At 43.3% G+C, this 11,621-nt stretch overlaps 1 protein-coding gene across 1 annotated transcript; it reads right to left on the reverse strand.

Annotated features, from left to right (window-relative positions):
• Positions 1-488: 488 nt before the first annotated feature.
• On the reverse strand, positions 489-11,621 carry ttpa (tocopherol (alpha) transfer protein). The gene is made up of 5 exons (XM_037084970.1): positions 11,298-11,621; positions 5,942-6,095; positions 4,568-4,761; positions 3,553-3,663; positions 489-3,461 (listed from the first exon to the last, which is right to left on the reverse strand). Exons 1-5 carry the CDS (start codon positions 11,475-11,477, stop codon positions 3,240-3,242), a joined length of 861 nt encoding a protein of 286 aa, XP_036940865.1. The 5' UTR covers positions 11,478-11,621; the 3' UTR covers positions 489-3,239.

Raw genomic sequence — 11,621 nt, forward strand, 5'->3', positions numbered from 1 at the left:
TAAAGAAATATCTGACAGGCCAGATTTCACGTTATGGAGGACAATCTTGGCCTATAGGCCCCACTTTGTGCAGCCCTGGTTTGGACAGATCCCAATAAAGTGACCTGATGCCTGCCAGAACAGGGCAGGTTGTGTCAAACCCACAATATGTACACAGCCTAGATTCTGTACAAAACTAGGCCACATCTATTTTCTGTTCTGAGATCTTTGGTACAGTGTAGAGTAACAGTGAAGGAAAAAAGGCTAATTCTGTGTATTCGTCTGTTAATACTAAATATTTTGTCAAAAGTTAACTTTGGTTGTACTCGCACTTAACTGTGGCTTGATCCCAGGCAGCTGCACAGTTGAAGGGTTAATGACGTTGAGCAGACTGAGCAAGTGTGATAAACATGTTTACTGACCTGCTAACACTGGTCAAAGGTCTGTGCAGAGAGAGTGAGAGAGAGGACAGAGAGGACAACTGAAACAAAGTAAACCTTCTGACACAATGCAGTTGAAGTACTGAGTTTTTATTATGTCACTGGCTTAATATCAGTGTATTAAGATGTACCCAGACCTGAAGTAACTGAAGTAATCGTAACAATACCACAATTAAAAAACAGAACAAATAAAGTCTGGGATTTGAAATTAAAAAATAAGTAAAACTGTTTTAGGACAGTTGTGCTTTTACAGAGGAGCAATAGAAAACATCCTGAGTGGAAACATCACAAAGTGGCATGGTTCATCACAGTCCAGCACCCGGCCACAGTCTGTTCACCCTGCTGCCACCTGCCAACAGATACAGAAGTACCTACTGCTGTACCACCAGACCACAGAGTAGCTTCACGCTGCAGGCAGAGAGACTCCTGAACTCATCCTCAACACTCCACCATGAATAGTTTGTTTGTTTGTATGACCTCATTATTGTTTATTCATTCATCTGTATAGTTTGTTGTGTGTATATCTTACACACAAAACTTTCATTGTAAAATCTTCTAGTGCATAATGATCCTAAAATTAATCTAATCTAATCACCAGTAGTTCAGTAGGAAAAAGATCAGTTTGTTATTGATTGGCTGCTTTGATGGTGCTGTTACTGTGTGACTCAGCTGTTGTTTCTGGCTGAGCACTGACGCTCCATGCACTGACCTGAAACACACATGAAAGTGTGCAGACACCCTTTAATAACAACATTTGAGCCTTTTATTGCATTTCTCCTCATGAGCAGACAAATGACTGACAGTTGATCTCTGTTAAATATTGTAAGTTGTTCACAGTTTAAAAAACAAAACCAAAAAAAACAAAACGTTGTGCAGGTCAAATGAGTAAAAATTGTACAAATGTGTTACCACATGAGAATATCATCACTTGATCTGTTGTCTTTGCCTTCTTCTATGTAATGTTATATAGTTCATTACTTCTATGTGTTCAGTGTGACCCAAGAACCAAAGACACTCTGTCTCTTTTTATAAAGGGTACAATTCATAAATAAAATATATTTTCTGTTTATATAATGATATTCAGTGTTTTACAACAATCAATTCAAATAATCATGTGTATAGGATATGTGTACAATATTGGTCCAAACACAGTTAAAGGTTTCTTGTATAAAATTGTAACATTTAAACTGTTAAAATGTAAAAAGAAGCCAGTAGTTCAAATGATCATGAACAAACAGGCTTCCTGCTCATCTGTTCATCTGATGTCTATGTTGAAATCACAGTGTTGGAGTAACTGTTCTTTCACAGCCACTCTTCACAGGATCACAGTAGGATGGTCGTTTGTTTCAAGCAGGGTAAACAGTCAAAGGTTGGTGTCCTACAGCTGCAACACAAATCTCCTCCTGGTGATCCATATCTGAGGTGCACTGGAGTGCTGGCTGCTGGTTATTGATGATCAACAACTACTCTGGAGAGATCCCTGAAAACAGCCGTCTTGATGTCATTCATTCAGTGACATACAGCACATTATTGTAGAAGACACGGTCCTGCCTTTCAAGACAATTCAGACCTCGTGTCACCATCCATCCTGAGAGATCGATCACATCAATCAGCTCAGTCTGTCAGTTCAAAGCTGTGTCTGAGTGACCACAGTGATCAGATCTCACTTCCTGCTCTGCATGTGAATAAACAGTCAGTGCGTTTACATGCACAGCTTAGTCAGATTACAGCCATAGTTCAGCTATGCTACTCAATCAGACAACTGCAATTGTCCGAGTATACATGCCAGTGAGAAAATCAAAGTACTGGCCAAAGCATATCATAACATAGTACGGCAAGTGGCGCTGTACCCATTTCAACAAGTCATCTATGTCCTGAGCGGACATAACAACTATTCTCATGCCGGTACTGCAAAGCATGAAAACGGGGAATGACGGAACGGCTTGCATAGAAAAACAAAGCACACACAGTATTCTGCCCTCCCACACACCGCACTGATTTGCTATCACGCCGCCAGTCAGAACAGCCATTCAGCTGGCACACAACCAATCAGAGAATCCCATGGCTCAGATGTCCGACAGCCCTCCTCCTCAGACTTCGCATGCTGAATCGGAGCCGACAACGTCCGAGTGGCTCCGAAAGCTTCTGACGCAGCTGAACACACCAAACAGAAATGTTCCCGGCCTCGTCCGAGTCTCTCCAAACGCTTCAGACGGCTAATGGTTGGGCCGGTGTGTTCCTGCCTTAACCCAGTAATTTGGTTTTCTTGAGTGTCATGTAAATGCACTGAATGTTTTTACACAAAGAAAGAAAGAACTTCATGAAGATCATTTGCTGAATTAACATGAAGGCCCCTGTTGTGTCTACATATCCTTTGTGTACAGGTTGTGTTCATTATTAAGCATAGTGTTTATCTTTTACTGCAGTTTCCACCTATTGCTGATCTCAAGCTCTGGACTTAGCACCCAGACAGGAGACTGATAGCTACTTTTCATGTCTCCTTCACTTAGAAGGTGCAAAAGTCAGACGAAAGATTCCAATGAGCAACATAAGGAGGGAAACAGTCAACTTACAGGCTAACAGCATGAAAACATCAGTCCAGTGTTGAAAGCTTCACAGACAGTTTCCCTCATGCTGCCAACAACCTGCACAGTTAAGGACCCCAGACATGGCTGCCAGGTGGCGGTGCTAACTTGCATCATGGACTGGACAAACATTACCTTCAGCGTTTCTTTTATGGGGGCGCTCATACTCATGCTCCACAAATGTGTTAAGACTGTGTGTGTGTGTGTGTGTGTGTGTGTCTGCGTGTGTGTGGGATCATCCCTCCGAGAGCTGTTCAGTCTGCACATCCTCTGAGATGTCACCTGTTGGGTGGGCGGCAATCTGTTGCAGGAGCTTCTCTGATTGAATCAGCTGATTGGTCCAGTCCTGACATGCCTTTTCTATGCCGGCTCCCTCCCCTCCATACTCTGGAGGCAGGACAGGTGGTAAGAAGAAGTTCCTTAAAGTGTTGTGGAAATCAGCACCGTGCATGTGAATCTACAATGAGGAGAGTGTGTGAAACAGAGTCCAGGAATAGGTATGTGTCTGCATAGTAGATGACTGGGTCTGTGATGAACAGAATGCTCACCCTCTGTCTGATCTTATCTGGAAGAAAAGGACGAATCATGGCGAAGACAGGCCTAAAGAACATTGGCTCGTTGACCAGATGGATTCCTCGAACTTTCAGTGGAAAAGAGTCCTGAACACACACACACAAAGACAAAAACAAAGGGCGGGGGGCTGACTAATCTGTCAATCAGCCGATAATCAGGACCATAAACTAATATCAACCCCTGCACATCACCAGTTGTGGAGGAGCGTTGGTGACTGCAAGATTGTCGGAAACGTCAGAAAAAGTCAAGCCCTACATGTTTTAATTGCTCTGTTCTGCGAGGAAGTGTAAGGCAGCACAATGATGGTGTCATGTTGGTGTTGTTCCTGGAACTTCATAATTCATGCTGCTACAGGACCATCACTCCAACTGATCAATGCGTCATAGCTTTGTGACTCAGGAAAAAAATCTGTGTCACAAATTGCCTTTCCCTAAGCCCACGGAAACAGCAACAGAAATCTGTAATTAGTTATTAGTGTAATAAATTCTGCCAGCAGGATACAGGTCCTGGTCTCCTGAGCTTATGTCCTGTATTAACCAGGTTCAGACACAACAGCTCGCTCCTGGTGTGTGTTTTCTAACTTTTTCTTCAATAGAGAGGATGGTCCCACATGGAGCAACAATAGTTATGATGTTCTAGAGACATCGACACATAAACACCAGATACACAAGTCCAAGGTACTCTGCCACATGTACTAAACAAACAACAAATTCAACTGTGTGACTGTGCCTATCACAGTAATGATGACCTTGTTGTATTTGCGAGTGAGTGACATTTTGATGTGATAATGAAGTTAGGCGATACCTGGAGCTCAATTTCTTCTTTTTTTTGCTTCTGTTATTAAGCATTAGGTGTCATCTGCATACAAGAAAAACGACTTACATAAAACTCAGCATTGTAGCTTTAGAGAAGCAGTTATACTGACTGTGATGTAATGTAATAATGTACAATAATGGAAAGGAATGATCAGAAGTATGCTGGGTGACCTACTAAAAGTACAGAGGATATCTTTCTGGCGAGGGAGGGGTTAATTTGCAGGGCGTGACCTAAACTCCAACCCTGTAGGTCAAATATGACCTTCAGACCCCGCCTCTGCGTCTCTGCCTCCATGGAGATGATCTCTGATGTCATCAGGCTGACCCTGAAGACCTGGAAGGCTGACCATTCTTTAGGGTTCCACTGCCCTGCACACACACACACACACACACACACACACACACACACACACACACACACACACTGTTAGACACAATTTGATATAATATAGTTACTATAATTTATTACATGGCTCCTCTTAATGCTGCAGGATGCTCCATTCACTTGAATGGCCTTCCCAAAGTTAAGCGGTCAATTATTTTCATATAACTGACTAGGGCTGCACAATAGATCGAATTTTCATCGTCATCGCAATATGAACATGTGCGATAAACACATCGCAAAAGACTGCCTGAAATCTGTGTGTGTATATATAAAACCATGAATCAGAGTCTCTGCTGTGGGTATCTGCTGTGTATGGATGGAAACATCTAATTACTGGCCGAAGCATGTCATGTACGGTGTAAGCATGTCGGTACGCTAGGTGGTGCTGTACCCATTTCAACTAGTGGTAATAGAGCCACCTTCGTCTGACCTCTTGACGTCACCATTTGCCTCGGCATTCGCAAAAGATGCTATACGAAGAGCCAGGAGAAGCTACATCTTTGTACATTTCGTATATGGCGTACATGATAATTACACAAACTAGATACACAATGGCGCTCTTGGTGATTTTGGAGGAAAGCCGCCGCTGCCGCCATCCCTCTACTTCCGGCTCATGGCCCAGGAAAAAAGTCTCGAGCCTGCGCAGAATGCAATATCCGATCCGATCCGATGGAACGTATATATGCAGGAATAATGCAACTATCAATCAAATAATCTGTATTAATCCGACTATGAGCAATCCGATCTGGTCCGATTTCAGTCAGACTATATATAAATACTAATAATACTATATAAATACATCTTAAAAATCTGATCGTAGTCGGACTAACCCAGTAATTGGTTTACTTGAGCGTCATGTAAACACACTGATGACACTGCCTCCATATGTCGGCTCTCAAACTGAAGAACTCAGTCGGTGTTCACATGAGCGCCTGGCTGCTGCCTGAGGACACACTGGATCAAATGTCAGCCTTTTCCTTTAAACTGGGAAAATCCACCATGACAGGATGTTAAGGAGTGGAAGCTGAAGTGATGGTGAAAACTCTCACCAACTACACACATACAAACGCACAGTCACACACACAGACACACACAATCACACACGTGCACACTCACACAGACACACACTCACCCACACGCACGCACACACACAGATGTACTGACCGATCCGGTAGATGAGCACCCTGCTGCCAGCGTGGTCCCGCTGTGGGAGGACAGTGTGGTATGACGTGTTGAGGAGGCCGAGCACTGAGGATGGAGATAGACAGGAGCTGATCTCAGGACTCTCCCTCCGCCACCGAAGGTAGTTCAGTAAGAGCTACACAAGACACATCAAAGTTCAGGGTGAGTGTAGCTGAAACACCAGTGTGTCAGAGGAGCATCACACAGACGGTTCGATGACCTTTGACCACTACTCTGACCTGATCTGCTCCTGGAGATCAGACAGTTAATAAAACACAAGGCTGCTGGATGTTACAGCAAAACAGTGTGAGCCAGTTTGGAACCAGTGACTCAAGTCCTGCTACAGACTGCTGAGCTCAGACCCACTTGGCTGATTGCCAGCTGCTTTCAAATGACAACAAGCAGCTGACGCCTTTGTGTTGGCCTCTAAATTTTAACTGAGCTGAGGAAGTGGTCTGACAAGAGCCATGCGTACCTTCACTGACAGACTGTACACAGTTCATCCATCCACCATGACTCAGCCACAGTTTACAACTTCCGCACTTCATCTCATTGACTGGCTTCCAAAGAAAACCATGTACAATGCCACCAAGATTATGATAACAATAAGGTTATGATGTCACCCGTCTGACTACTGACTACTAATATTAAAATGGTGCATTGTTTTTCATAGCGGTCAGGTGTCCTAACTTGAACTGTGGCTGACAGTGAACCTGCACGGACAGCAGCAGGGAACTGAAACTGGTTCATTGTTTTATTCACGCCTGTCATACTGTGTGTGTCCCACATGTCCTCTGTGTTCATGGACCCTGTGTCTCTGGTCAATAATAATTCTGGTGCTGGTGTAGAAAGTGAAACCAGTCAATGTTACTTTATGTTCATGTACCAATAAGAGTTCAGTGTGAAATGTGTTTGTAAGAATTCATTGTTGAGAAGATTCATCCAATTTAGCAAACAGACTTCTGACTAGCAGTGTCTCACATCAGCCCAAAGGACACCAACACAGGACTTCTTATTAGAGCTGTTCAGAGCCGAGTCGCACACATTCTGCACACGTCTAACAAGGAGTCAAAGTGCAGTCAGGAGTGACTTAGAAACCCTCTTAGAGCTTTTACCTCAGTGAGGAGGTAGTTGGTTAATCAACAAAGAAGTAAAAATGCTCTCTGGGTGATACTGGGCAGAGAGCGTAAACTTTATTCACAAATGGTGTCACAAGTGTTACGTGATGTAACGATGTCTGTAATGTGCTGGACAACACAGACCAACCTGCGCACGAGCCTGACGACACGCAGACAGCTGTACTGACATGTATATAACATGTAGGTGACATCAGGGGGCACGAGTCTGAGGACAGCTGGAGACCATTTAAAAAGGGATACATATGTACACATATATGTACATTTATATCTATATATGTACAAACAGTGCCTTGCAAAAGTATTCACCCCCTTGAAATTTTCCACATTTTGTCACGTTTTAACCACAAATGTAAATGTATTTTTCTGGGATTTTATGTGATAGACCAACACAAAGTGGTGCAAAACTGTGAAGTGGAAGGAAATTGATACATGTTTTTTTTTTTTTCTTTTTTCTTTTTTTACAAATAAAAACAGAAAAGTGTGGTGTGCAAAAGTATTCATCCCCCTTTAATCTGATACCCTTAAATAAAATCCAGTGCAACCAGTTGCCTTCAGAAGTCACCTAATTAGCAAATGAAGTCCACCTGTGTGTAATCTAATCTCAGTGTAAATACAGCTGCTCTGTGAAGGCCTCAGAGGTTTGTTAGAGAATATTAGTGAACAAACAGTATCATGAAGCCTAAATAACACACCAGGCAGGTCAGGGATAAAGTTGTGGAGAAGTTAAAAGCCTGGTTAGGATATGAATAAATATCCCAAGCTTTGAACATCTCACAGAGCACTGTTCAATCCATCACCTGAAAATGGAAATAGTATGGCACAACTGCAAACCTACCAAGACATGGCTGTCCACCTAAACTGACAGGCTGGGCAAGGAGAGCATTGATCAGAGAAGCAGCCAAGAGGCCCATGACAACTCTGGAGGAGCTGCAGAGATCCACAGCTCAGGTGGGAGAATCTGTGCATAGGACAACTATAGTCATGCACTCCACAAATCAGGCCTTTATGGAAGAGTGGCAAGAAGAGAGCCATTGTTGAAACAAAGCCATGCAGTTTGCCACAAGCCATGTGGGAGGTACAACAAACATGTGGAGGAAGGTGCTCTGGTCAGATGAGACCAAAATTGACATTTTTGGCCTAAACGCAAAACGTTACAGACCCTTTCCAAAAAAAATAGAATACAGTGGAACCCCGGCTTACGAAGACCCCATTTAACAAAAAATTCAAGTTACGAAGGCACTTAACGGCAATATTTCTGCCCGTGGTACGGAAAAATGCCCGCGTAACAAAATCACACAAATACAGGAACATTCACGTTAATTTCAAATTTGCGGCGACCGAAATAAAAAAAAAATAAAATAAAAAAAAATGTTTAAAAAAAAATCATTGCACAGTGTACGTGCGTACATTAATTAACGTAAATGTAAGTTTTAGTTTTAATGTTTAGAATTAAATTCCATAATGTTATGTACATGTACACATACATATACATGCATACGTACGCTTTCTTCAGCCTCCACCACCTCCTCCTCCACCAAGAACTTCGTCTTCAGCCAGCATCGCCTCACTCAAAAGGTATCTACATAATTTATTTTATTGATATTTATTAATACATTTATAAATTATTTTCGTCATTTCAGATTGTATTTTGGAATATTCTTAGTGTTTTTTTTTCAAATATTAAGTCATATTTGTAGAAGAAATACACAACTGGTAGGGGGCCTGAAATTAATTAAGCTATTTATAGGGAAAAAAGGTGCTTCGACTGACGAACATTTTGACTTACGAAAGACCCTCCGGAACAAATTCACTTCGTAAGTCGGGGTTCCACTGTATCATGGAAAAGTTTATTTATTTCCATAATTCCATTCAAAAAGCTAAACTTTCATGGATTATAGATTTAGGGCCCACAATTTAAATGATTTCAAGTATTTGTACATAATTTGGGCTTCCAGCTCAAAACCCACGAAAACAGGAATTTATAAAATTAGAATACTGTGAAGAAATCACCATTTACTTCTCAGTTTTTGCAGGAAAAAAAGAAAGAAATTAGGATCACATCAAATCAATATATGGTACTTTCAAAACGATATGTCAATCTTCAATACTTGGTTGCGAATCCCTTTGCCTTAATCACTGCCTCGATGTGCCGTGGCATTGAGGCAATCAGCCTGTGGCATTGCCTGGGAGTTATGGAAGCCCAGATTTCCTTGATGCTTGCTGTCAGCTCTTCTTTGTTCTTGGGTCTGGTGCCCCTCATTTTCCTTTTGATAATACCCCATAGATTCTCAATGGGGTTTAGGTCCGGTGAGTTGGCAGGCCAGTCAAGCACTGTGATGGCATGGGCATCAAACCAGGTTTTGGTGCTTCTGGCGGTATGGGCAGCGGCCAGGTCCTGCTGGAAGACGAAATCTGTGTCTCCATACAGATCCTCAGTAGAAGGAATCATGAGGCCCTCTAAAACATTCTGGTAGACTGTTGCGGTGACCCTGGATTTAAGAAAGCAGAGTTTACCAACACCTGCACTGGACATTGCACCCCAAATCATGACTGACTGTGGATATTTCACACTGGACCTCAAGCAGCTTGGGTTCTGTTCCTCACCCGTCTTCCTCCAAACCCTTGGACCTTGATTCCCAAATGAAAGGCACACTTTACTGTCATCGGAAAAGAGGACCTTGGACCACTGGCCAACAGTCCATTCCTTCTTCTCCTTGGCCCAGTTGAGACGCCTCCTATGTTGGCTCAGGCTCAGAAGTGGCTTTAACCGAAGAACCCGACAGTTGTTGCCCATCTCCCGGATGCGTCTGAATGTGGTGGTTTTTGAAGCTGTGACTCCCGCCTCATTCCACTCTCTCTGGATCACTGCCAGATTCTTGAATCTTCTCTGTTTGATAATCCGCTGAAGCCCACGGTCATCTCTTCTGCTGGTGCATCTTCTCCTGCCACATTTTGCCCTTCCACTAGACTTTCCATTGATATGCTTGGACACAGCACTCTGTGAACAGCCAGCCTCCTTAGCTATGAACTTTTGTGGCTTCAATGATGGTCTTCTGGCCAGTTGTCAAGTCTGCAGTCTTCCCCATATTGAACCGAACTGAGACAATTGAATGACAACTGGGGAAACCTGTGCAGGTGCTTTTCTAATTTTGTGAATTCCTGTTTTCGTGGGTTTTATGAGCTGGAAGCCCAAATTACGTACAAATAAACAGATACATACTTGAAATCGTTTAAATTGTGGGCCTGGATCTATAATCTATGAAAGTATAACTTTTTGAATGGAATTACGGAAATAAATGAACTTTTCCATGATATTCTAATTTTTTGGAAAGGGTCTGTATGTGTGGCAGAAGACTAACACTGCACATGACCATGAACACACCATCCCCACCGTAAAACATGGTGGTGGCAGCATCATGCTGTGAGGATGCTTTTCTTCAGCAGGGACAGGGAAGCTGGTCTGAGTTGATGGGAAGATGGATGGAGCCAAATACAGGACAATCTTGGAAGAAAACCTGTTAGAGTCTGCAAAAGACTTGAGACTAGGATGGAGGTTCACCTTCCAGCAGGACAACGAGCCCACACATACAGCCAGAGCTACAATGGAATGGTTTAGATCAAAGCATATTCACGTGTTAGAATGACCCAGTCAACTTGTGGTGTGCAAAAGTTAAAAAAAAATCAAAACCATGTATCATTTTCCTTCCACTTGACAATTATGCACCACTTTGTGTTGGTCTATCACATAAAATCCCAATAAAATACATTTACATTTGTTGTTAAAACGTGACAAAATGTGGAAAGGTTCAAAGGGGGGGTGAATACTTTTGCAAAGCACTGTCTACATTGTGATCACCTTCATCTGTGCTGTGACATTGTTGCTTGGTGTCAGAGGTGTCACCACAGACGTTCGCCCTGCTCATCTAAACTCCCTCGTAGTCCACAGAACTACGCTGCTGCGTCATTCTATATGAATCTATATGAAGACAGTTACTGTATAACATGCGTGTCAGACGTTCATCTGGATCAGGACCAGTAACTACAGCCTCTAAATCCAATACTGGCCTCAATGAATGTGCTTCAAAGTTGTACTTGAGTAGCCTCCAGTACTCGAGTAAATGTACTTCTGAAACTCACCGCCGTCTGTCCTGACTGAGCTCCTCTAGGACTAAAGTGTCCCGCCGGACTCTGAGTCGTACCTTCAGAGAGAGCTCCACGTCCGAGTCTCTGGCCCGCAGGAACTTGATGAGGAAGCCGTCGGAGAAGGTCCGGACCGCGGATAGCTCGCCGGCCTGCAGGGCTTCCCGCCTCAGGCTGCTCACACACGGCCCGAGCTTCTCACACCCGTCCGGGTCTTCACTGAGCTCAGGCCCGCTCATGTCGAGCCCAGGTCCGGTTACATGTCACTGCCAGCGCTGCTGAGGTCGAGGTCCAACTGGACGGAAGGGACAGAGACAGAGACAGAGAGACGGAGCTCCGACCAGAGCAGTAGTTGTGTCTGTGTCAATACTGTAATAGACTAG

The sequence above is a fragment of the Acanthopagrus latus genome, chromosome 21, assembly GCF_904848185.1.
Source record: "Acanthopagrus latus isolate v.2019 chromosome 21, fAcaLat1.1, whole genome shotgun sequence".
Classification (NCBI taxonomy): Eukaryota; Metazoa; Chordata; class Actinopteri; order Spariformes; family Sparidae; genus Acanthopagrus; species Acanthopagrus latus.

Excerpts from the sequence above, each read along its gene's own strand:
- ttpa (XM_037084970.1), bottom strand. The coding sequence starts at position 11,477 with ATGAGCGGGCCTGAGCTCAGTGAAGACCCGGACGGGTGTGAGAAGCTC. Across the intron at positions 3,664-4,567 it reads AGATATCCTCTGTACTTTTA|GACTCTTTTCCACTGAAAGT; the intron begins GTAGGTCACCCA and ends GTGTGTGTTCAG. Across the intron at positions 3,462-3,552 it reads CAGATAAGATCAGACAGAGG|ATTCACATGCACGGTGCTGA; the intron begins GTGAGCATTCTG and ends TCCTCATTGTAG.